The following is a 23,584-nucleotide window of genomic DNA, read 5'->3' as shown; positions in this document are numbered from 1 at the left end:
TTTAAGACCCAGTTAAAATTGTTTCTCTTGCATAGGTTTATAAATATTATTTATCTTCAAATTATAGCTAGGTCAACAAAGGGGAAGGCAAAGTACTCCTGTATAAGTTTCAAAGGTATTTCTAATATATGTTACGAAGTATGAAATTGTTAAGAACAATACTGCAGTCGCAGAAATTATTATCCAGACACTTAGAAGTTTAATTGAACTCAATTATTATCTATAATAATTCAACATATTCCTAGGACAATTGACCAACACATCTTGGGTGGAATTTAAAGAGTTGTTTGATTAAGCAGTGCTTAATAGACAACAACCACGCTTCATATATAAAGAACCAAGCTTCAAAAAAACTATTGGAGAAATATGCTAAAGTAATGGAAGTAAACAAAAATGGATACTACTAAAAAACGCAAACACCATACACTATAATAATTCAACATATTCCTAGGACAATTGACCAGCACATCTTGGGTGGAATTTAAAGAGTTGTTTGATTAAGTAGTGCTTAATAGACAACAACCACGCTTCATATATAAAGAACCAAGCTTCAAAAAAACTATTGGAGAAATATGCTAAAGCAATGGAAGTAAACAAAAATGGATACTACTAAAAAACGCAACCACCATGCACCAAATATACCCTGAAGAAATCCAACTCATCAGCAACTGTGAGTGGAAACACATGAAACAGAGAAGTCTGAAACCTTCAACTGCCACTCCAATCCAAGCCTAGTTTAAAGAATTTCTGAGGTTGCTTGGACCTCTATATACTATAGAGAAAGGGGACTCTCTTGACAAACAGGCACCTGTAGGCATTTGTGAGTAGGCAAGAGGAACAATGAATTTAATCCACCACTTTGGGATTTTCAGGGTTTCACAATCTAGCCTCTTTCCCCATTGAAGACTACTAATGTCAAATACTCTATGTTGTGTAATCTTTACATTTAAGGGTAAAATATCAGCAATTTTAAGCCATCTCAGACCTCATTCTGCATTATGAAATTTATTTTAAGGCTAATAGAGACAAATTAAAAGTCCATAACTACTTACCAAGGGTTGCCATTATTGCAGCAAATATAATAATCCCAACAGGCTGCACACGAAGTTTTCCAATTGGATACTTATAGATGTTTATGTTCTTCATTGACAAATGCGTAAACCAGAGGATTCCACCTGCAATAAGATCTAGTAAGGAGTCCAATGTTGATGCTGCAATAGCTATGGATCCACTCTTCACTGTTGCATATATCTGCAAATATTGTACACATTATCAGTCCAAAATGTTTCATTACAATATATATTTGTCTATTCAGATTCTTTCCTATGTAAATTTTTCATTTACATAATACAGGCATGACATAAGTTTCTCAATTCACCAAGGTTATATTTACCAGAAAAGATATTCTCACTTCTCCTTTAGGAAAGATACATAATGAAAACAATTTGAACCATGTACCAGCACCATATTTCTGCCCATGATATGAACTAAAAAATAATGACTTGGAGCATCTTGATGAACATAATACTAAGAAATTTTCATGATTTTCTCCCTCGGAACATTTGGTAGTAGGGGCTTGTTTCATTTCAATATGATTTCCACCTGTTGTTTAACCTTTTGAATGATATTCTGAAAATAGGAAATCAAAAGAACACATGGAAAGATAAGAAATATCTGCATATGTATGGTAGTTTCTAAACATGATCTTAAATATCCCAATCCTTTTTATAAATTAATTCATTTATTGCCTTAGTTATTTTTGAAGGCTGAGAAGAGAATTTAATTTTTTTTATAGTTTGGATCTTTGCCAAAGTAGTTCAACCATTCCACTCCAAGCCAACCACTACATTATGTACCCTCTTCTTATGGAATATTATGGTCTGTTCTCATACCTACATGGACACAAATGTGATTTTATCTCCACTCATTTGATAATTGGCATGAGTTATTAAGATTTTATATTTATACTGTGTGCTTGCATATAGTTGTTTATCAGTTGGTCTTGATTGACATGTTGGTCTCATTGGCTTCATGCTAATTAACTTATCATTTCATATGCCAGATGATCCTTCAACACAGTTCTCCATAACTTGATTTGAGTTAGAATTTTAATTTTGTTGGGTTTGGCCCATGTTTATTTTGAATTCATCTCAAGATGGTCTGCATGAGTAATTATTTACATTAATGAAATTTCGATTTTATTTCTTCACATATGTTTGCAATACTTTGATGGTAAGGGGGCCTACATAGCACACAAGAGTCTAAGTATTTGTTAGTAGGGGGAAGGAACGGTGAATGTTTACTACTTGGGGCTCTTCACCCTCCTTCCCCACTGGAAAAGATTTAGGAGGAAATAATGCTTATTGTCACCCTTGCCTTGCAAGTCCAACCAATGTGTGATCAACCCAAGTACAAACTAGTTATTTGTACATGTTAAATGCCAGTGAAACCGTCAAATACTTAACATATGTATGCATGAATAGGTTGTAATTGGGTTGATCCAACACTAATTAGACATGCAAGATAAGGGTGTCCTATCAGGAATTGCATGCTCCAGAAGCTTTCTAAATGGAGAAAGATGCTAAACAGTGTAAAGCCCAAAGTGTTGAACATTAATTGTTCCTCCCTTCTACCAAGAAATGCATAGAGGTGTTTGTGATTATTACTAACATAAAGAGGAAACAAAATGTCATTAGTGCTAATGACTACTTGAGATTTCTTGATACGACTTTAAAATACACATGGATCAAATCCCACATATACTAAAACACTAATTAAAAGTGCATGTAAGGGCCTTCAATAATGTTTGTATGCATGGATAGGTTTCCTTGCCTTGTAATTATTACTAACATACAGAGGAAATAAAATATCATTAGTGTAAATGATTACTCATGGAGATTTCTAAATATGATTTGAAAACACACAAGTCAAATCCCACATATACTAAAACACTAATTAAAAGTGCATCTAAAGGCCTTCAATAATGTTTGTATCATACTTGCAAAACTTGTTAGTCAGATCTTGGACCAAGCGACTCACCTTATAACTCGCCACTGATTTTTTGTAAAAAATCACAGCATTTTCCCTCATATCTCGCCCAAAAAAAGCCAAAACCCTACAAATTTTCCATGAAAAAACTCGCCCAAATGAAAAAAAATCTTTTTTTTAACCTGAAGTTAAAAACTTTATTCAATTTTCACTTTCACATTTCATGGAATGAATAGTGCAGCGAGCACGAGATTCGTGACTGGTAAATTGATTTTTTTCCTTTCATTTCTGTTGTTCCCTTGCTTGCAAATTGATTGAGGGAGTGTCCCTACCTCCAATTCATTATAGTTATATTAAATATTAATAATACTCAATATAAATATAAACAACCTGTAGACTTGAATTTTGTTGTTTAAACTTTAAAACTTTAATAAAGTTTAAAGTTAAATGACAAGCCAAGGAAAGAGACCATAATGGATAAAATCCTTTCTACACTGAAAGTCTTGATAAATTGATATATGTGGAAAGTTTAAACGGCCTGCATGTTGTAATTTTCACAGTTTAATGTCCTTTCATTTAAAGTTAAAGTTAAACAACATAAACCACGCGCTCCTTTAATTTCTGGACCTAAGGACCAGATACAAATTTCCTTGTGATTTTCAACTAGTAAAGTTGAACTTCTTAACAAAGGATAGGTACATGTAACTAGCCAACCCACAGGAAATATGAAATGACATCAAATATCATAGTTAGAAATTCGAAAGAGCAATATTTTGAATTAATTGTTCCCAAAAAGAATTCAACTCCACTATGTTTATTTTCCTTATTCAAGATGAAAGTGTCAACACATATTGTAAAACATCCTCTGCACTTTAGATCTACATATGCTGATAACAACAATGTGATACTTCACCTTAAAGGCTAACAAAAAGACATTGGCAATATTTGATATATTCACAGCGAATTCATGTTGTTGTTCCTCTTTGAGTTCCTTATCTTCATCAATATGAATTTCTCCACACAATGAGTCAACCTCCTCAAATGACTTCAAGGTTGCAAGTTGCTTCTCATAGTAATCTTTCTCTCCTGTACAAAGTAATATGGAGAGATACATAAGTCTTTTCATAGGTTTTCTTTACTAATTAAACTGATGCGACTTGCAAGTGAACAACGTTGTAATTATTATATTTAATAAACTTTAAACAATGAAAATCTTAGTTAGTTTCTAGAGATTATTATAAACATAAAGAGAGATTCCTGGAATCAATAAGTTAACATGAATTGAATTTCTAGGAACATGGAATGACAAGAAAAATACATCAGAATTGAAAGAATAACACAAAATGCTATATTACTCAGGATTACAAAAACGCTATCTTAAAATTTAATTTGCATTGTCTTAAAAATCCGTTCCTTTAACCACTCAAGTGACCTCCTAAACAACTACCACTCTAACAAAAAATTATTTATTAACTATGAACCACTAACACTTATTTAATTATATATTAATCTAATACTAATATACTAAGATGTAATGTTCCCAACATTCCCCCACCCTCCCAATTGTCATTCCAAACAAAGGTAGGAACACTAGTACAGGACATGCCAACCCAAATATCACAGACCACGAAGTTATTTAACAAGGACACACAATATCAACAACAATGAACCACCATGGATAAACCGCTGCATATGGATCGCTGTATACAATCAATAACATTTCTCTCGACTTCATCTTCTTGTCATCAATGACAACTTACTAAGTTGGCCTGAATATATTAATAAATGTTTATCTTAGTTGACCTAGGCTTAATTGCTATAAAGGCTACAAAATGTAAGTAAAATTTGACTATATTTCTAAACAAAATTTCTGTCTTGAGTCTTTTCTTGGATGATGAGGAGCTCATACAAATAGGGAACTAAGTTCGTGAGATTATCTCACAATCTTTAACAATTAAAATAACTGGATATAACCACAAATTTGAACAAGAACCTTGTAGTTTGTGCTATTGTATGAATCATGCAAGTTCAGGGGCCGAGCTATATGCTTCTCTAGTTGCTTGAAAACTAAGCGGTCATAACAAGTAATATGATAAGAAAACCCCAAGAAAACTGTAATGAGTCTTGAGCAGACTTTAAGAAGCTGCAATATCTGAAATGTTCCCTTCCAAATAAAGTAATATGTTAATGACATCTTAGAAAAACTAGATTTTGCTAACTCGTTATGAACCTCAGAGTGCTTAGACTCAATTAAATCTTAGCTAGATGAGGCCAGCTAGGCACATAGAGGTAAATAATAAGTCAACATATGCCTTCTTGTTCAAAGCATGTAAGTTCACTTAGACACAAAAATGTGAGAAGTGAAAGATGTGCGATTTCCTACTTGAGGGTTAACTGTATTCACGTTTAAGTGAAACTATATCATCCATATGTAACCTTGGCAAGAGAACCAAAGGTAGTTGCCGGAAATGGAAACCACATGAATGCTTGACCAAGAATTTATTGTCAACCATGCTAGACAAACTAATTAGTCCTAAACAATAGGAAGTCAGAGAATCCAATTTGAGTAAGGGTGGGTGAGCAAATGGTTGTACTCCATGTATGAGTGTTTATAAAAAGAAAAACCTTTGGCCAAGGAGGTGCAAAGGTCTGGTTGCGCTCAGTCAGTTCACCTTGTGCAGTTACATAGTCTAGTGCATGGGTCATACATAATTAGCAGGGGTCTATAGTTGTGTGACCAACTAGACCAGTGTACGATACAACACCAGGCTCAAGTGGCAACCATGACCTATTCCTGTGTTTGTACCCTCATTAAGGCTAAGGCCAATTCCATTAGGAAGGTGTGCGGGTGACCACCAGGCCTGTGGTAGGAGGAAAAGTGCTCGAATGATGCTCTCCCTCCGCAAATTCATGTCGGGACTTGTGATTCAATTCTGGCATCCAAACTACAGTAGACTCTTAAGTCTCTCTTTCTCTTTACATGTTATGTTACTTCATTGCTTGAAATTATTAGAAGTAGCGAATCAGAAAGATGTATATGAAAGTTACTTGCTTCAGCATTGCAAAAAAAATTCCATTTGTTCTTGAATAATGTTTGAATATTGTCAATATGTGAAGAAAAAGTTATATTCAATACAAAGTTTTCCTAATGCAAATTTGTTAGCAACTTTTACATTTAAAATGCAAGATTCAGTTTCTTTTTATGATGGAATAAATGTGCTTGTTAAGAAATCTCACTTTTCGGATCATCTTTGAATAGCATGATGTGGTTTTGACCAATGCAATATTTAAAGACTCCGTATGATTTTGTGGCCAACTTGGCTCCTCCAAACATTGATCTCTAAATAACAGATTGCACTATTTAATTTAAAAAATGTATCAATGCAAAGAATTTGGAACAATTCCTAAGATGTATCCCTCAATTCTGAGCATTATTCGAGTGTACCACTTAATGTCAGAATACTGATATGCAGCTTGAATTAGACATCGAATGACTTAAGATGTAGGCATAGAGTTAAAAGACCAACTGCTGATAACCAGATATCAAAATTGCTTCCATTGTTAATCTGTGAGTACATGAAAATACAAGCAACAACATATGAACATAAAAGAGGCCACCATAAAAATGCTGTTGGTACACTAGCAGATACTTTTAATGCCTTGTTCAACCTAAATTTCCAGACAAAGAAAATAGCACATATTGTGGGCATGAGAAAGATTACATCAGGGTGCCTATAAGTTGTATCACCAAACCCTATGAAAATGGTAATACAGCTATAGTATTTTGATTCTTTTTATGAGATTCCAAGGACTCTAAAATGCCACCATTCAGAATGTGTTAAACATGAAGATTACTCACAGAACCTTAACACGCAAACAATAGACAAAGCTGACTATCAGAATTTGAGATTTTTTCAAGCTGGTAAGGCTCAGGGTGCAAAAGAACCATGCTTAATAATTTTTTTTGAAAGATCAACTCTAGAAAAATACTCTAACAGGGTACACTTATCAGTCATTGGAGACCAGACAATTCTGAGAACTGCACAGAGAAATGCCAAGCCCTGCACAGACAATTCTTTGAACTTGGTGCGCTTAAAAATTTAACATATCTATTATTAAAGATTCAAAACAACCTGGACCAAATTTACCGCTCAAAAAACTTGCCTACAACTTTCAAAGAACGCAGCCGCGGTCACAAGGCCAACATAGATGGGATCAACGTCAGAGAATCCCGAAGCCTTTCAGAGATTCCCAGAACCTTTTCAACCATCATAACATCAGAAATTCCAAGAACCCTTTTAGCCACCATTACAGGATGCACGGATGTGGATGGACCTTTCACCGTAATTATTAATTAATTAAAAATTAAAAATTAATTATATTCAAATTAAATTAAATTCATTTATTCTAATTTTATATAATTAATAAATATGAGCAAAGATACATCCTGTATGCTACATAGAGAAAAGTGAAAAATTGCACTAGCTTGACCCTCTTTAATATATACGAGGGTCATACTATATCTATGTATAGGATGGAGGACTGTGTTCACAATTCTAGCCTAGCAGCCCATACGATCAAGCATCTAGGGCCAGAAACAATCTTATAAAGAAATCAATACAATTGTTTAGGCGACAACTTTAGCCTCGAAGTTGTAAATCATTTCATCTCATCTATATTTTGGTCACTTCAAGATAAGAAAGCAGTACAAAGTATGACTCCTTGTCCGGGATTTCTTTCCATTTACCATATGTTCTTTACATATTAAATAAAGTTATAAACAATCTTACACAGAAATCAATACGATTTCCTAAGCGACAACTTCAGCATAAAAGTTGTTAACATTTCATCTCATCCATATATTTCAAAAATACGCTTGTATATTTAAGTCCCTTAAAAACCAGATTGCAATTCAGAGTATGACTCGTTGAGCGGGATTTCACCATTTACCATATATTATTTAAATTCCATATCTCTGGGTTTCAATATTGTAAACATTATGAAAAGTAGAATATATATATATATATATATATATAAAAAACACCTATTCAAATTCAACAAATTATACAAAAGCATTCGGAGACTGATACCGTATGCAATGTAAAGCAACAATAATTTACCTTTAGATTTTTCTTTCAAGTAATGAATATCCAGTGCGTCGTAATTTGATTTAGAGGAGGCAGGAAACTTTAGGAAGAGATTATCTCGAGCAGCAGAAAAAGAATCTTTGCTTCCCTCGTCGGCCGCCTCTATTTTTATTCTGCTTTCTTCTAAAAGAGGAGCACTAACCCAAGTCTCCCCCATTTCTCTTTCGACTCCCAATCAAAGAATAAAGCAGTAATGTCTGTATCTTGCTATCACAGCAAATTTTTATCAACTACAACACACGAATTTGCAGCAATGTTGAATATCGCGCTAAATTTAGTTACACGGCACATATGCCGTTGGACATCTTTCCCGGGAGATGATGCACCTATACTCCTCAATACAGACCACAAACAAATTACCGACCACGGGCCGGCAACCATAAAGAAGCTCAGTGGTCTGTGTCGTTGCGTTGGTCACATGGAAAGACAAGCCAGAAATGGTCAAGCCCCTCTGTCATGTGACCAGGTCTTGATGCTCCTGGCTGGCCTTGCCCCAACGTGTGGTATCGGACAATTCTTGAGCAGCAGGACAGCCAGACTGCTATCAGGTACCTCTTCGTACTGTTCTATTAAGAATTATTAAGAACTAAATAATATCAGATACTCGTTAGATGTAATGAAAATTGCCGGCCAGTGGGTCTATGCATGAAACATCTGCCACATGGATGAGGTGCATGGGATCTCTCGTAACGGAGTTCGTGTAGTCAACCATTCTAATTGTGCGAATCATTATTCCAAAATGATTACAATTTGTCTCAAAATATTTAAATAATCAATTATTATTGGTTTTTAACTGTAGATCAATTTTTTATATGTTTTTTTTAAATTGACATTAAGTATATCCTAATTGTGATATGTGGAGACAAACCATTCCTGTGTGCAAATGTATTCCAGTGGAAAAGCAGACAAACCGATGTGTAAACCGCTTAAAAGATCATAAATATAATAAAAAATACTCTTATAAAACAGAAGTCAAGAATTTCTGTTTTTTTTTAAGATTTAACATATATTCGATCTTGACATGAATTTATCTGTATTAATTACACTAATGAGTTATTTAAATTGTATTACCTCAACATGATAATTTTTATAATTATTAACAATTAAATTAATAATATTTTTTTCTTTTCAACGATGGTGATTTTAATAATTGTCAATTATATATTAATTACTATTTAATATAATATATTAATTACTATTTAATATATTACTATGCTATACTTATATATACATATATATATATATTGGATTTTATTATGTTTATAATTAATTTTTTAAATAATTAAACTTCAAATTATATATAATTTATATATTTAATTTAAGAATTTATTAATGTATTTTTATATAGACAAATAACATAAATTTGTGCAAGTCAAATTCCTTCTCTCGTATCATTTGTTTATATATTTCAATGCATTTATTCCTTACATCATTAATATATACATATCTTGTATATTCATTTTATTTGTATTTATATGTGCACATATCTCTATATATCTATTAGTCACCTTGATATGATCATTTCTATGCGTGGGATTATTTCCACAATCACAAAGTCCAATCATGGACTAGACCCTCTCAAATTTAAATTTTAGTCAAATCTCAATCAAACCATCAAAACACGAGTTTGTTTTAATTATTGTTGTGTCCTTGAATTTAATGACATTCAATGCATTCATTTACATATTCAATAATATCGTAACCATCTAGTATTCCTTCACATTAAAAGATTTAGTTGATACAAGAAAATGAATCTAGATCACAATTATCCTACGAGCATATGCATAATTAATAAGTAGTCTTCAATCTTTCACACATTTATGAATATTAATCTAGGAGAACATTGCCCCTAGCAACTAGTTTAAAATATTAGAAGAGGTGGCAAAAGATTAAGCTAATAAGGCCAAACATAAAGAAAAGTTGTACAAACTATCAAGACATTTCCGCATGCATAGGGCATTTCCAAAGCCTTCATAATACAAAACAAAATTCACTATTCCAACTAAGGCCTAACACAAACAAAGACATTCCATTTCAAATTCGAGTACATATAGATTTTAGTGCTAAACTACAAAAGATATTTTTGCTTATTATTTAGTCACAAAATTAAGAACCATTATTGATACAACTACTTTTCATATTTAACATTTACTGTTTCAAATATATATTAATCCACAAGTCTTATCACTATATTAGTTTAGGTTTTAATTATGTGTATAGGTTTTAATTATGTTTATGGGTATGGATGTTATTGGATTGGCCTAATAGCATTTAGGGAAAGTTTTTTTTCTATTTATATTTTTAGTGAACGTAATCAATTCTAAACAACCCCATCTTTTCTCTAGAGTTTTTGAGATTTGATACAATTTTAATTACATTATCTATTTTTATATTTCCTCATGTTTGATTCAAACCTTTGTAATTAAATCTATGATTATAGTATTTTAATTCTTCTTCAATATTAAAATAAAGACTTGATGATTGGAGGATCCTCTTTGCAAAATCAGTTGTGTTAATGGCGATGGGGAGAATGGAGAGTGTGCAATCGACCTGTCCAACGACATTGAGGAGGATAAATCCTTGTGGGTGGATTTAGCTATTATCGGGAGAATAATAGGACCCAAAATGTCAAGAGTAGCAATTAAAGAGTGGATTGCCAAGAGATGGGGAACGCGTCTGGTAGTTAAATTTATACCTAGAGGTTTCTTTGTTGTGGTTTTTGCAGACAATTCGGAAAGGAATAAAATTATGTGCAAACAAAACTGGTTTGTACGCAAACATCCTTTTTATATTCAACCTTGGGCTCCGAATTTCAATCCCCTAACGCTGGCAGTATATGATCACCCGGTGTGGATTAAAGTGTACAATCTTCCAATTGAATATTGGGGGGACCAGAGTCTGGAGAAAATAGGCAGGTCATTGGGAACCCTTCTTGAAATAGATGAAGAAATTGTGGAAAAGGTGTATATGGTGAAAATGGACAACAATAATAACAATATTGAAAGGCTAAATGAATCCAACCACAAAACCCTAGCCTAACAATCAACAAAGATCCACCATAACATATGAAGATTACCTAAGACAATGCAAGTCAAATGAAATTACAAAGATTATACCATCACATGTCCAATAGGGTTTTTGATCTCCATTCTTCCTATCTCCATTGATCTTGCTTGATATATTTGCTCTCAAATTTTATGTGCACAAGAGCTCAACAAAGAACGGAATGTGGTTGCAAGTAGGATTGTAGTGTAGTCCATTGCATAAATTGATTCATTAGGGTTTGATAATGAAGGAAGCATCTCCTTATATAGAAGACACTATATGAAATGGAGGGATAAGATTGAGAGGTGTAAAAGGAGGCCGGCTATGATTAGAGGGTAGCTAAAAGAAATAATAAAATAATGAAAGGGGTAGGTAGTGTATGAATTAAGAGATGAATGACATGTGTCATAGGTAGAAAAGGCTAATGAATTAATTAAATAAATAAAGATTTATTTAATTAATAGAAGAAGTAGGATAATTAAATAAATAAAATATTTATTTAATTTAGGAAAAGGATAATTTAAATAAATAAATGTATTTATTTAAATGAGAAATAAGGCTAGAAGAAGATAAATGAATTAATTAAATAAATTAAGATTTATTTAATTAATAGAAGAATTAGGCTTAGATAATTAAATAAATAAATTTATTTAATTAGACTGGACAATTTTAGGTGTCTACAAAAGGATCTACAAAATTATGCCTGATTAAAAATCATTGTGGTTAAGGAGATCCCTTCTTTTATCCTTTTAATCTCTTCAGAAGGAAAATGGAAGCAACGGGTAGAGATTGAAAAAGGAATAATGGTTTGTAACCGTTGCAGTAGTAGATTTCATTCAGTAAAGGATTGCAGAATGTTTGTCAGGAGAGCCTAAAACAGGCCCTTTCAGAGGATAAAGCCCAAACAACAATGGGCAGAGAAGAATAAACCCAAAAAGGAATTCATGTGCCTTCTCTCCATTGCGGGCTTGGGGAAATATTTTGAAGGGACAATATCTGGTCAAAACAATAATACTAGGAAGGAAGAATCTGAGGCCCGAATGATGGAGGATTCAATTCCCAACAATCAACAATCAATGGAGAAGAAGACAAAAGTGGATTATGAGGAGTCTGTCTCCTCTAATTCGAAAGGTGAGCATGAAAGAGGATTAGAGGAAGACGGAGAACAGAGTGATGGATTGGATAATCTGGATCCTAGGTGTATCAATCAATTTGCTAATGTTCTCTTGGGAAGAGCCAAGGGGTGCAGGGGTAGAAGAAGTCACAAACAAGTTAGAGAAGACAGGGCCTCTGAAAAAGGAATTGTAAGTGTGGTGGATTTCATGAGAAGAACCAAGGGAGGATGCCCCTCCCTTGGAGGGAAATGAAGATACTAACATGGACCATCAAGGGATTAACGACCCTTGACAAAAAACGCTTGGTCAAGAGGGCAATCAATAAATTGAACACAGATGTTGTACTGTTTCAAGAGACCAAGCTAAGTGATGAAAAAGCCTTGGGATTTTTGAAATCTATGTATAAATGGGATGGATTGTTTCAGGCCTCTAGAGGTACTTCTGGGGGGTTGGGCATCATGTGGAACTCGATATCGGTTGATGTTCAACCAATTGCATCAAATTTTCATTGGATGGCTTGTAGTGTCAAAAGAAGCATAGATCAAATTGTTTTTCCCCTTCTTAATGTCTATGGTCCCACTAAAACTGAAGAAAAGCTTCAGGTTTGGAAAGAGATCTCTTTGTTTGTGGGAACTTTAGCAATTAATAATGTCATTGTAGGTGGAGATTTTAATGCATTACTGGAGATGGAAAACAAATCTGGAGGACTAAGAAAAAGATCTAAAGTTATGGACGACTTTAGGGATTTCATTGAAACTATCAAGATGGTGGAAATTATCCCTTCGAATGGTAGGTTCACTTGGACGAATAGAAGGCTCAACTTCTCAAATATTTTGGAGAGATTGGATAGATTTTTTTTGGAGACTATTGGATTTCGGGTCAGTTCGATCTTACCACTTCAATTATCCCTCGATCAGGTTCTAATCATTTTCCTCTGGTTTTGGAATTGGAGCAAGATAAGATAATACAAAGAAATTACTTCAAGTTTCTCAGCATGTGGTGGAGGGATGAAGGCGTCTTAGATAAATTGAGGGAGTGGTGGTTAGAGGCGGACAATTGTTCAGGTTCCTCGAGCTATTGTTTTGTCAAGAAATTGCAATTTCTAAAATATAAGATCCAAATTTGGAATAAATTATCTTTTAAAAACATCTTCTCTGAAAAATTGAAATTAGAAGAGGATTTAGAATTGCTCAATTCCAGAGTGATGGCAATTGGTATGTCCAATGTTGAATTTGAAATGGAAAATAGATTGAAAGTCCAATATCTTGAAATCATAAAGAGGGAGGAATTATATTTGACGAACAAATCCAGTGAGTTGTGGATTGCAGATGGGGACACTAACACTAAATTTTTTCATACCTCAATCAAGGCGAAGAGATCTCTCAATAAGATCTTTGCTATCAAAAACGGTAGTGATAGGTGGTGTGTGTCCTCAAAGGAAATTGAACTTGCGGCCATTGAACACTTTGAGGAGGTCTTGGGTAGAGGCGTTATTCCGACGACTGGTAACTTTCCATTGGTGGAGGATTCCATAGCAAACTTGGTGTCCGAGAAAGATAACACCTTGTTGATGGGCCCGTAATCTCTCTCGAAGTGAAAGAAGCCACTTTTTCCCTCCATCCTCAAAAAACTCCCGGACTGGATGGTTTTACGACAGAAGTTTTTCAGAAATGTTGGAATTTTATGGGGAATGACATATGGAAGGTGGTTGAGGAATTTAGGAAGAGGAGGAAGTTTGTCAAGGCTATCAATCATACAATGATAGCACTAATTCCCAAGAAGCAAAGTTGTGTAACAATGGCAGACTTCCGACCTATTTCTCTTTGCAATTCAATCTATAAGATTATAGCTAAGGTGATGTCCAATAGACTGAAGAAGATTCTCCCAAAGTTGATATCAGAAAACCAGAATGGCTTCACTCGAGGAAGAGAGATCATAGATAGCATTGTGCTAGTGTCGGAAGAACTTCACTCAATGGTCAAGGAAAAAATGAAAGGTATGGCCATTAATTTAGATGTATCCAAAGCCTATGATAGGGTCATTTGGAGCTTTCTTACTCAAGTCTTAAGGAAATTTGGGTTTGATCATAAGTGGATAGAATGCGTTAAATTTTGCATTTCTACTGTAAGATTTTCTCTATTGGTGAATGGTTCGGTTTGTGGTTTTTTTTAGGCTACCAATGGTTTGAGACAAGGTGATCCGTTGTCTCCTTTTCTTTTTGTGTTGGTGGCGGAAGTGTTGAGTAATAGCATCAAAAATCGCAACAGGCAGGGACTGTGGAGGGGTATTAGAGTCCATCCGCAAATTGAGCCTATCACTCATTCTCAATTTGCAAATGACACACTACTCTTTGGAGTGGCATCGATGGAGGAAGCTATAGTCATTAAGGACACATTAGATGTGTATGCAGTCGCCTCTGGTCAATTTATGAATAAGGAGAAATCTGAGATTCTTTTCCTGAACACAAGCAATCAGCTACAACCCAAAATTGCAAATAAGTTGGAATTTCAGACCAGATTATTTCCGCTTAAATACCTGGGGATTCCCATTAATGCGGGAGCAAGGCAAACTCAAATTTGGGAGGAAGTTATCAATAAATGTAAAGAAAATTGTGTGTTGTGGAAGAACAGATGGCTTTCACAAGTGGGTAGGATTCAGATGATCAGGGTAGTTTTGTCGGGAATTCCAATATACAACATGACTTGTTTCAAGATGTCGAGAAATGCTTGCAGCAAGCTTGATGGACTGCTAAAGAAATTCATTTGGGAAGGAGCGAAGGAGGAGAGAAAAATCCCTCTTATCAATTGGGACACTGCTTGTCTCTCCAAGGAGGATGGAGGGGCGGGGCTCAGGAAAATGGGTCTTCAAAATATAGCCCTAAGAGCCAAATTATCTTGGATGATGTAAAAGAATCCACAGAGACTGTGGTGCAGAGTTATGAGAAGCAAATACTTGGACGCTAAGGATCCTGACAGAATCTTTACGGTGGCAAATGCTGAGAAAGTATCAGCAGTTTGGAATTTTCTTTGGGAAGGTAGAAATCTCATCACTGAACACTTATCTTGGCAGATAGGGAATGGAAGAAAAGCAAATTTTTGGTATGATTCTTGGGGGGGTGAAAGACCCTTGGCAGAACTATTCAAAGATCACAATTGGATTTCACAAGTTTAAGAGAGTGTTGGGGAAAAGGTAATCAATTACATGGTTGGGCTTGGTCAGGAGGGAGACAGAGTTAGGTGGAAGAACATAAATATAGGAAATTTAGAGCTTTGTGCCAAACTGGACTCTTTATTGAAACAAATGCTAATGTTTTGTACAGTGGCAGAGGACTCACTCTCGTGGTGTGCCTCCAAATCAGGAGAAAACAAATTTAAGTGGGGATATGAAGTGCAAAGGAGCAAGTTGAGGAACCCGTGTTGGCCATACAGATTGTGTTCGCATAGAAGAAATTTACCCCAAGGCAGGTGCCTTTTTATGGATTGCTTTACACGACAAAGTGTTGACAGGGAATCGGTTAAAAACAATAGGTATCGTCAGACCAAGTTGGTGTGTCATGTGTATGCAGGATGAGGAATCAGTTAATCATTTGTTGTATACATGCCCGATGGCAAGCTCATGTTGGGAATGGTTGTTCGATATGGTTGAACTGAAAATTGTCAGGAATGAAGAGATGAAGGATTTCTTAGCTCATAGCCCAAATGTTTTAATTCCAAGTGGGGGGATGTCTAGTTAGTAAGTCCGGCTTTGCTAGTATGGCATGTGTGGAAAGAATGGAATAGAAGAATTTTCAAGGATTGCATACTACCTAAGGACAAATTATTAATCAAGATTAAAGAAGCCATTAAGGAAGTAGTTAGTTACAATCTAAAGAAAAAACAAGTTAGAAGGTTCATGAATTGGGACAAGGTGATGGAATCTAAATGGTCATTCAAAGAAACAGGACAGATGCAGATGGGGGACAAGAAGATGGACAGGCAGAAAGTTGGAAGGTGCCCGAAAAGGGATGGATCAAACTCAATTTTGATGGTGCTAGCAAAGGCAATCCTAGAAAGGTTGGGTTTGGAGCTGTCATAAGGAATGAGGAAGGGTGCTTCTTACAAGGTGTATATGGTAATCTTGGGGAGAGTACCAACAATGAAGCAAAAATTAGAGCTTTGGAGGTAGGATTGGAATTATGTGCAGACAAAGGACTTTCTAAAGTGATCATAGAAGGGGATTCTCATATTGTCATTAATGGGGTGATAAAGTGGAATTTCGACAACTGGAAGCTATATAGATGGCTTCCCAGAATTGATTGTTTGTTAGAAAAAATTGGGGAATACGGCCTAGTTCACACCCTTAGAGAAGGTAATAAAGTGGCAAATCATTTGGCCAATATGGGAGTCGAAACCGAGGAGACTTGGAAAATGATTAGTCTTCAAGATATTTCTGAGGTGCTTGAAAAGACTATTCTAAATGATAGGTTTGTTCTTCCCCATGAAGGAATAGGGTGAAGTACTATCCCTATCTTTGCAAGTGGTAGGAGTAGGTGCTCTTTTTGCAGGCTTTGTTTATGGAAGGGAGGATTGAATCCTTAAGCCATGTTTTCTGAGATTAATAAGTCTTTTAGGACGACTTGTCATTACGGAGTTGCAGGAGTAATTTGTCATGTAACTGACAACAAGAGGAGATTGCAATCAAGTAGTAAAGATTTAGATCAGAATCACAGAGAATTGGATAGAGAGTTTAGATTTGCTTGATGCCCAAATAAGATTTAAAGACCTCCACATAGATTAGAGGAATTACAATGTAGTCTGAATCAATAATAAGAGGGAAACAAAGAATTAAGGGAGGAAGGATTTCATATATAATTCCAGGATGGCGTCGTTTGTTGCTATAAGTTGTATGAGCTGTGAAGAGTCAGTTGAAAGACAATGCCTGGATTTGTTCAATATAGAGGACATTTATATGGTTATCTTGGAGATGGTAGACGTATCACTCAACTTGGAGAGGCACTAGTGTGATGGATTCATTTATGAGGTAGTGCTAACTCCCATGGTGGATGTCCTAAAGTCAAAGGAGAGATGTTTAGAATTAATTGGGGGCTTTGTGAAATCAGTGAATGGGGATGCAGTTGTCGATGCCCTACTGGAACTACAAGATAGCACGAAGGAAACATTTTGCAGGTATATTATAGCCCAGCAACATACTATTCTTCAGACTCAGAAGAAGATTCGAAGATGGAAGATCTCCAGGAAGAGTCTGATGAGCAGGGAGGGGAAGCTTTAGATGAACCCGACTCATAAGATAAGGAGGAAAAGGAGAGAAAGGCAAAAAAGAGGAGGAAGAGAAGATTTGTTGAAGATGCTTGGCCGATTTTCAGAAATGGGGTGAGGAACTGGGATTTAACAAAGTTCAGGCAGCTCAAGAGTGATGATGATTGGTGGTTAACAGAGGAATCCTCTGACTCCATGTTCAGGCTTGGTGAACTGGTGTCATAGCTCCTGCATTACCTTATGTAAATTATCTATGTATCTACTATTTCGATGTATTGATAGTAGGATAGTAGATATGTTTCGGTCATGTTATAAGATAGTTGTGTGGTTAGAGAGGTTTGGTGTGTGTGGCCTGGAGAGGCATGGTGTGTAATATTTTCTCTGTAATCTTTTTTGAAATCAATATATCCCTATCAAGAATAGCACTTACCAAGAAACAGCAAAAATTCTTCTTCAATATTATTTTGAATTCGCAAGACAACAAATGTGAGAATATGAAGGCAAATTTTCATAGAACTAAAATATTAAGGATAATGAGGACACAACTACGTATGTTAATATGACTGCAACTCTATACAATGATAGATTTAATATTAAAAAATATAAATGTATTTAATAAAGATTGAAATATAATAAAACAAACATAGAATTTATTTATATATTAAAAAATATAAATGTATTTAGTAAAGATTGAAATATAATAAAACAAACATAGAATTTAAACTAGCATAGATAACTTAAATCTAAAAGATATTGGGAGATATCAATCTTGACATGCCTATATTTAAATTGCTATTGAGAATAGATAAGTGCCTCAAGACTAATATATCTTGGCATCTTTTAGATAGATATATATTAAGATATCTATGCTACTAGTGTTCGCAGTACAACATGTGAAGTATTAATTTATCATCTTTTTATTTTGTTTGAATATAAAGTATTATGATCCTTTGTAAATAATGATGCCCATCATATTCATTGAAATGTTTAATAGGAATTCTATTTATTAAAAAATAGTGAAGCATTTCATATTTTTTCAAACACACAATCAACATGTTTATATTTTTATTTAAGTGTTTTGTATACCCTCTCTCTATTGTCTATAAAATGATAATATGTTTCACTTTGATCCTTCTTTCAACAATAATAATTGATAAATCTTTTATTCAATGTGGTAAAATTTTAGCTATTTATCTTACTTCTTATGAGAAATTTATGGCGTGTCCTTTATATTTCCAATTGCATGTGTGACTTGAATAATTGAGTTGACATGTGTTATCAACATTTCCTCTATTTGCATTAAGTTTCCAAGTTCCAATAGTTGTTGACGACTTGAATAATTGAGTTGACACGTGCTATCAACATTTCCTCTAGATTTGCATTAAGTTTCCAAGTTCCAATAGTTGTCGACCAAGATCCATGTTGTTTAATGTTGAAAATTGATGTTCACGTCTCTCTTGTCGATATCTATTGCAAATAGGGCCTTCAAGTAGTCATTTAATCTTTATTGCAAGATAAATTCCTTGACAAATATATCGGATACTTGGTGTAGTAATTCTATTTAGTCCATGTCAAAATATCATTTGTAAAGTCTTAAAATTGCTCAACATTTTTATTATTAAATTAATAATTCCTTGATCCTTCCATTTTAAGTTCTTTGAAGTTGTCTTTGTCTTCTTAGTTGAGATGTTAACTCCTCTTGTAAACTATAATTTTCTATATGATCTTGAGTATCAACATTCTTGCCTCTTTAACTCTATTATTTGGTATTTGTAGCATGTGATCTATTGCAATAGAATTTATCCCTTCAAAACTAACCTCAAAATTTTCATGAGATTGATGATGCCTTTGAACTAATTCCTAGTTGTGTGCTTGCATTTTTTGTCTTTCTATCTCATTTAGTTGATCTAAGTGCATATTTCTTTGAAACTTTTCTTCTCAATATATATTGATCCTCTTGAGATGATTATGCACAATGTGATAGATGTCTTTGAACTAATTTCTTGTTGTGTGCTTGCATTTTTTGTCTTTCTAATTCATTTAGTTGACCTAAGTGCATATCTCTTTGATTTGTTTTTTCAATATATATTGCTCCTCTTGAAATGATCATGTACAATGTGTTATTATCCCATCAGCATGTTTCATTTATGCTTCAATCTCTTCCATTGTTGAATCTTTTAAATACATTTAACACATCTTTTTCTATTGTTTTTAATTTTTTTTAATATTTTTTTTAAAATTAATAATTAAAAAATTAAGTGTACAACATGAACCACAACTGGTACTCTTCTCTTAAATGCAGGGTGGCAACGGGAAAATTTAAAGAATGCGTGATTAATGCCAACGAGAAAAAGGGACCGGATTAAACGTTTTTTAACTGTCGTCCATTTATCACATAAAATCGCGAATCTTAAATAATCTCAATCATTTTCCCTGAAATTGTAAATAACATACCCGTTAAAATGCGATAGCGGGTGGAAATGAAAAAACTGAAAAAGTGCGTCATTAATGCCAATGGGAAAAAAGGACCGGATTAAATGCTTTTTTTAACAACATTATATGTCGTCCATATATCACATAAAATCGCGCCTCTGTAAATAATCTCAAATCATTTTCCCTCAAATTGTAAATAACCAGTTGCCCTCTCGGAATAATCCTGCTGAGTCTGGGAATAATCGGAAAATTACCGGTACCCCCGCGTTCAAAAGCCCGCAATTTTCCTTTCGCCTCGCGACGTTTCTCTTTTGCCCTACTCAGCCAGGATTCCAACACGATTCACAGCGGGGCACATCTCCCCCGGGTTTCCGCATCCCGGAAACATGGGGGTTTGGGGATCACGCATCCCCAGAAAAATTTAAATTATCTTTTGATAATATTCCAAGGACACGCTAAAATGACAGTTGCAGAATGTCTTCAACATGCAGATTATTCACAGAACCCTTATCTAACACAAGCAATAGACAGATCTAACTATCAGAACCTAATTTATTTATATTTGAGGTGGTAAGGCTTAGGGCACAAATGAACCGTGCTGGGTAGTAACAACCATCGAAAGATCCAACTCTGGAAAATACTGCAATAGAGCATGGATATCTGTCATTGGAGACCAGACAATTCTGGGAACTATGTAATGAAACGCCAAGCCCTGTGGCTAGCAAATATTACATTCAACATGAGAGAAAGTTTTGAATTTGAGAAAAAAACTTAAAGAACAATTTCTTTGAACTTGGTGAATCGCTTAAAAAGTGAACATATCTAAAATTCAAGATTCAAAACATCCTGTTCCAAATCGCCTACAAACCTTTCAAGAAAGCAGACCCGGACACGAGACCAGCCTATAGTTGATGGGGCCAACATCAGAGACTCTCGAAGCCTTTTCAATCACCACAACATAAAAGATTCCCAAAACCTTCTCAACCACCATTACATTACAAGACTTAAATCATTCAAATATCATTACAGAAAATGGAACTATTTGAAATTATATGCAGGAAGGAAGACTCTGTGTTCACGGTTCTAACCTAGCCCAGACAAACAAATATAGTCCTAGAAACAATCTTGTAAAGAAGAATTTCACAGGCCACAACTTTAGCCTAGAAGTTGTAAATCATTTCATCTCACTCACACATTAAAAAACAACTCCTCACCGGAGATTTCTTTCCATTTACTATAAAATTCACAGGCGAAAACTTTAGCCTAAAAGTTGTAAATCACTTCATCTCATTCACACATTAAAAAACAACTCCTCACCGGAGATTTCTTTCCATTTACTATAAATTTTTCAGGCGACAACTTTAGCCTAAAAGTTGTAAATCATTTCATCTCATTCCAATATAAAAAACAACTCGCCGGAGATTTCTTCACATTTACTATAAACTTTACAGGCGACAACTTTAGCCTAAAAGTTGTAAATCATATCATCTCATTCACATATTAAAAACAACTCGCCGGAGATTTCTTCACATTTACTATAAATTTTACAGGCGACAACTTTATATCTCATTCACATAAAAAAAACAACTCCTCACCGGAGATTTCTTTCCATTTACTATACATTCTTTAAAATTTAATATCTCTGGTTTCAACCTTATATTATCAGTATAAAATTTTCATAATAATAGCTTAAAATGTTACTAAATTTAAAGATTGAAATTCTAAATTTGACTGTCTAAATAGTTGAAATTTGACTGTCTAAATGAAACATTTCAAGTTATATATAAATAATCAAATCAAATTCTTCAACATTTCAACTACAAAAGCTCTCAGAAACTGATACTGTATGCAATGTAAAACAAGAATTACCTTTAGATTTTGCCTTGAAGTAAACATCCAGTCCATGGTATTTTGTTCTAGAGGCGTCAGGAAGCTTTTCCAAAAGCTTGTCCCGGGCAATACAAAAAGAATTTTTCCTTCCCTCATTGTTCGCCTCTATCTGAATCCTGCCTTCCCCTAAAAGCGGAGCCCCGCCCCAATTCTCCCCCATAAATCTATCCACTCCCAACCAGAGAATAAAAACCTCTAAATCTTACACTCACAGAAAATTTATAGCAACTCCACAAAGCATACTTGCAGCACTGATAAATATTCCGCTAACTTCAGTTAGCAGGCACATGTACCGCTGGACTCGCCTTACCAGGATATGCTGCACCCTTGGCCATTAAATACGGACCACGAGGTAGTTACTTCAGCAGGGAGTCTCAGTGTCACGGTCATATGAAAAGAAATTGTCAGAGGTGCTAAGGCCCACCTGTCATCTGACCGGCGGCTTAATACTCGTTCTCCGCTTTACCCATAACGTGTGGCATTGCGATCAGATTCCTTTTTCTACGGCTCTATTTACAATTTATTAAGAATTTAATAATATTAGATATTTTTCTTAAAAAGGCGGGAAATACTTTTCCCCGGGAATTGGTGCCTGACATCTTTGAACACCATTTTCGAAATATAACAGTTATAGTAATTATAATGTATAGTCAACTATTCTAATTGCACGTTTGCGAAATGATTGGAAATTTTTTTAGGAGTCTTTGAAGAGTTGTTAGAAAGATAAGAAGAAGAATCTTTGAATAGTTTTTTTTTCGTTTTTTTATAAGATCTGACTTGTACTCTATAATTGGGATGAATGCATTTATTACATTAATGAGATTTTTTTTATTTTATAAGTTGTTTGTTTTGGTGTGTAGTATGGGATGAATGCATTTATTACATTAATGAGATTTTTTTTATTTTATAAGTTGTTTGTTTTGGTGTGTAGTATTAAAAGTAATTTTTTATTTATAAAGAATTATATTGATAAAAAAAATATACACACAATCGAATTGAAAAGCTCCTACAACAATATAATTCATGAATTGTGGAAATCTCTTAACATTAATATGTTAAATTATATATATATATAGTGATTATGACTCGAGGTCTATATATATGACTCATTATGAGAGGAATATATGTGTTTAATTATGAGAGGAATATGACCCCAAGTCATATATATAGATATATTCACGGTTTATATATATATATATATATATATATATGATTATGACTGGAGGTCTATATATATGACTCATTATGAGAGGAATATGACCTCGAGTCATATATATAGATATAAATATGACTTGAAGTCATATATATTTGAGGTTTATATATATATATATATATATATATATATATATATATATATGACTCGAAGTCTATATATATGACTCATTATGAGAGGAATATATGTGTTTAATTATAAGAGGAATAACACACACACACACACACACACAGATATATATATGTACATGTATGTATGTATACATATATGTGTGTGTGTGTGTGTGTGCACATATATATATGTATATATGTATGTATATGTATGTATGTATGTATATACATATGTATATGCATATATATGCAGATATATATGTGTGTGTGTACGTGCATACATACATACATACATATATGTGCACACACACACACACACACGTGTGTGTGTACATATACATATATGTATGTATATGTACACACACACACACATATATATGTGTGTACA

At 34.2% G+C, this 23,584-nt stretch overlaps 1 protein-coding gene across 3 annotated transcripts in view; it reads right to left on the bottom strand.

Moving 5' to 3' along the window:
* LOC131078662 (metal tolerance protein 4) overlaps positions 1-22,290 on the bottom strand; it is a 43,853-nt gene extending 21,563 nt beyond the window's left edge. Inside the window, exons 1-3 of one of the 3 annotated variants that reach the window (XM_058016411.2) lie at positions 21,853-22,286; positions 3,902-4,074; positions 1,053-1,251 (exon numbers count right to left, since the gene is read on the bottom strand). In XM_058016411.2, the coding sequence (XP_057872394.1) occupies positions 1,053-1,251; positions 3,902-4,074; positions 21,853-22,033 (553 nt within the window). In that variant the 5' untranslated portion in view covers positions 22,034-22,286. Of the gene's footprint in view, positions 1-1,052; positions 1,252-3,901; positions 4,075-8,108; positions 8,807-21,852 lie in introns of those variants that run through there. The other 2 variants (XM_058016410.2, XM_058016412.2) reach the window with 2 other exon arrangements.
* Positions 22,291-23,584: the final 1,294 nt, after the last annotated feature.

Source organism: Cryptomeria japonica, chromosome 2 (genome assembly GCF_030272615.1).
Source record: "Cryptomeria japonica chromosome 2, Sugi_1.0, whole genome shotgun sequence".
In the NCBI taxonomy this organism is placed as follows: Eukaryota; Viridiplantae; Streptophyta; class Pinopsida; order Cupressales; family Cupressaceae; genus Cryptomeria; species Cryptomeria japonica.
This window is presented reverse-complemented; position numbering and strand designations above follow the sequence as displayed.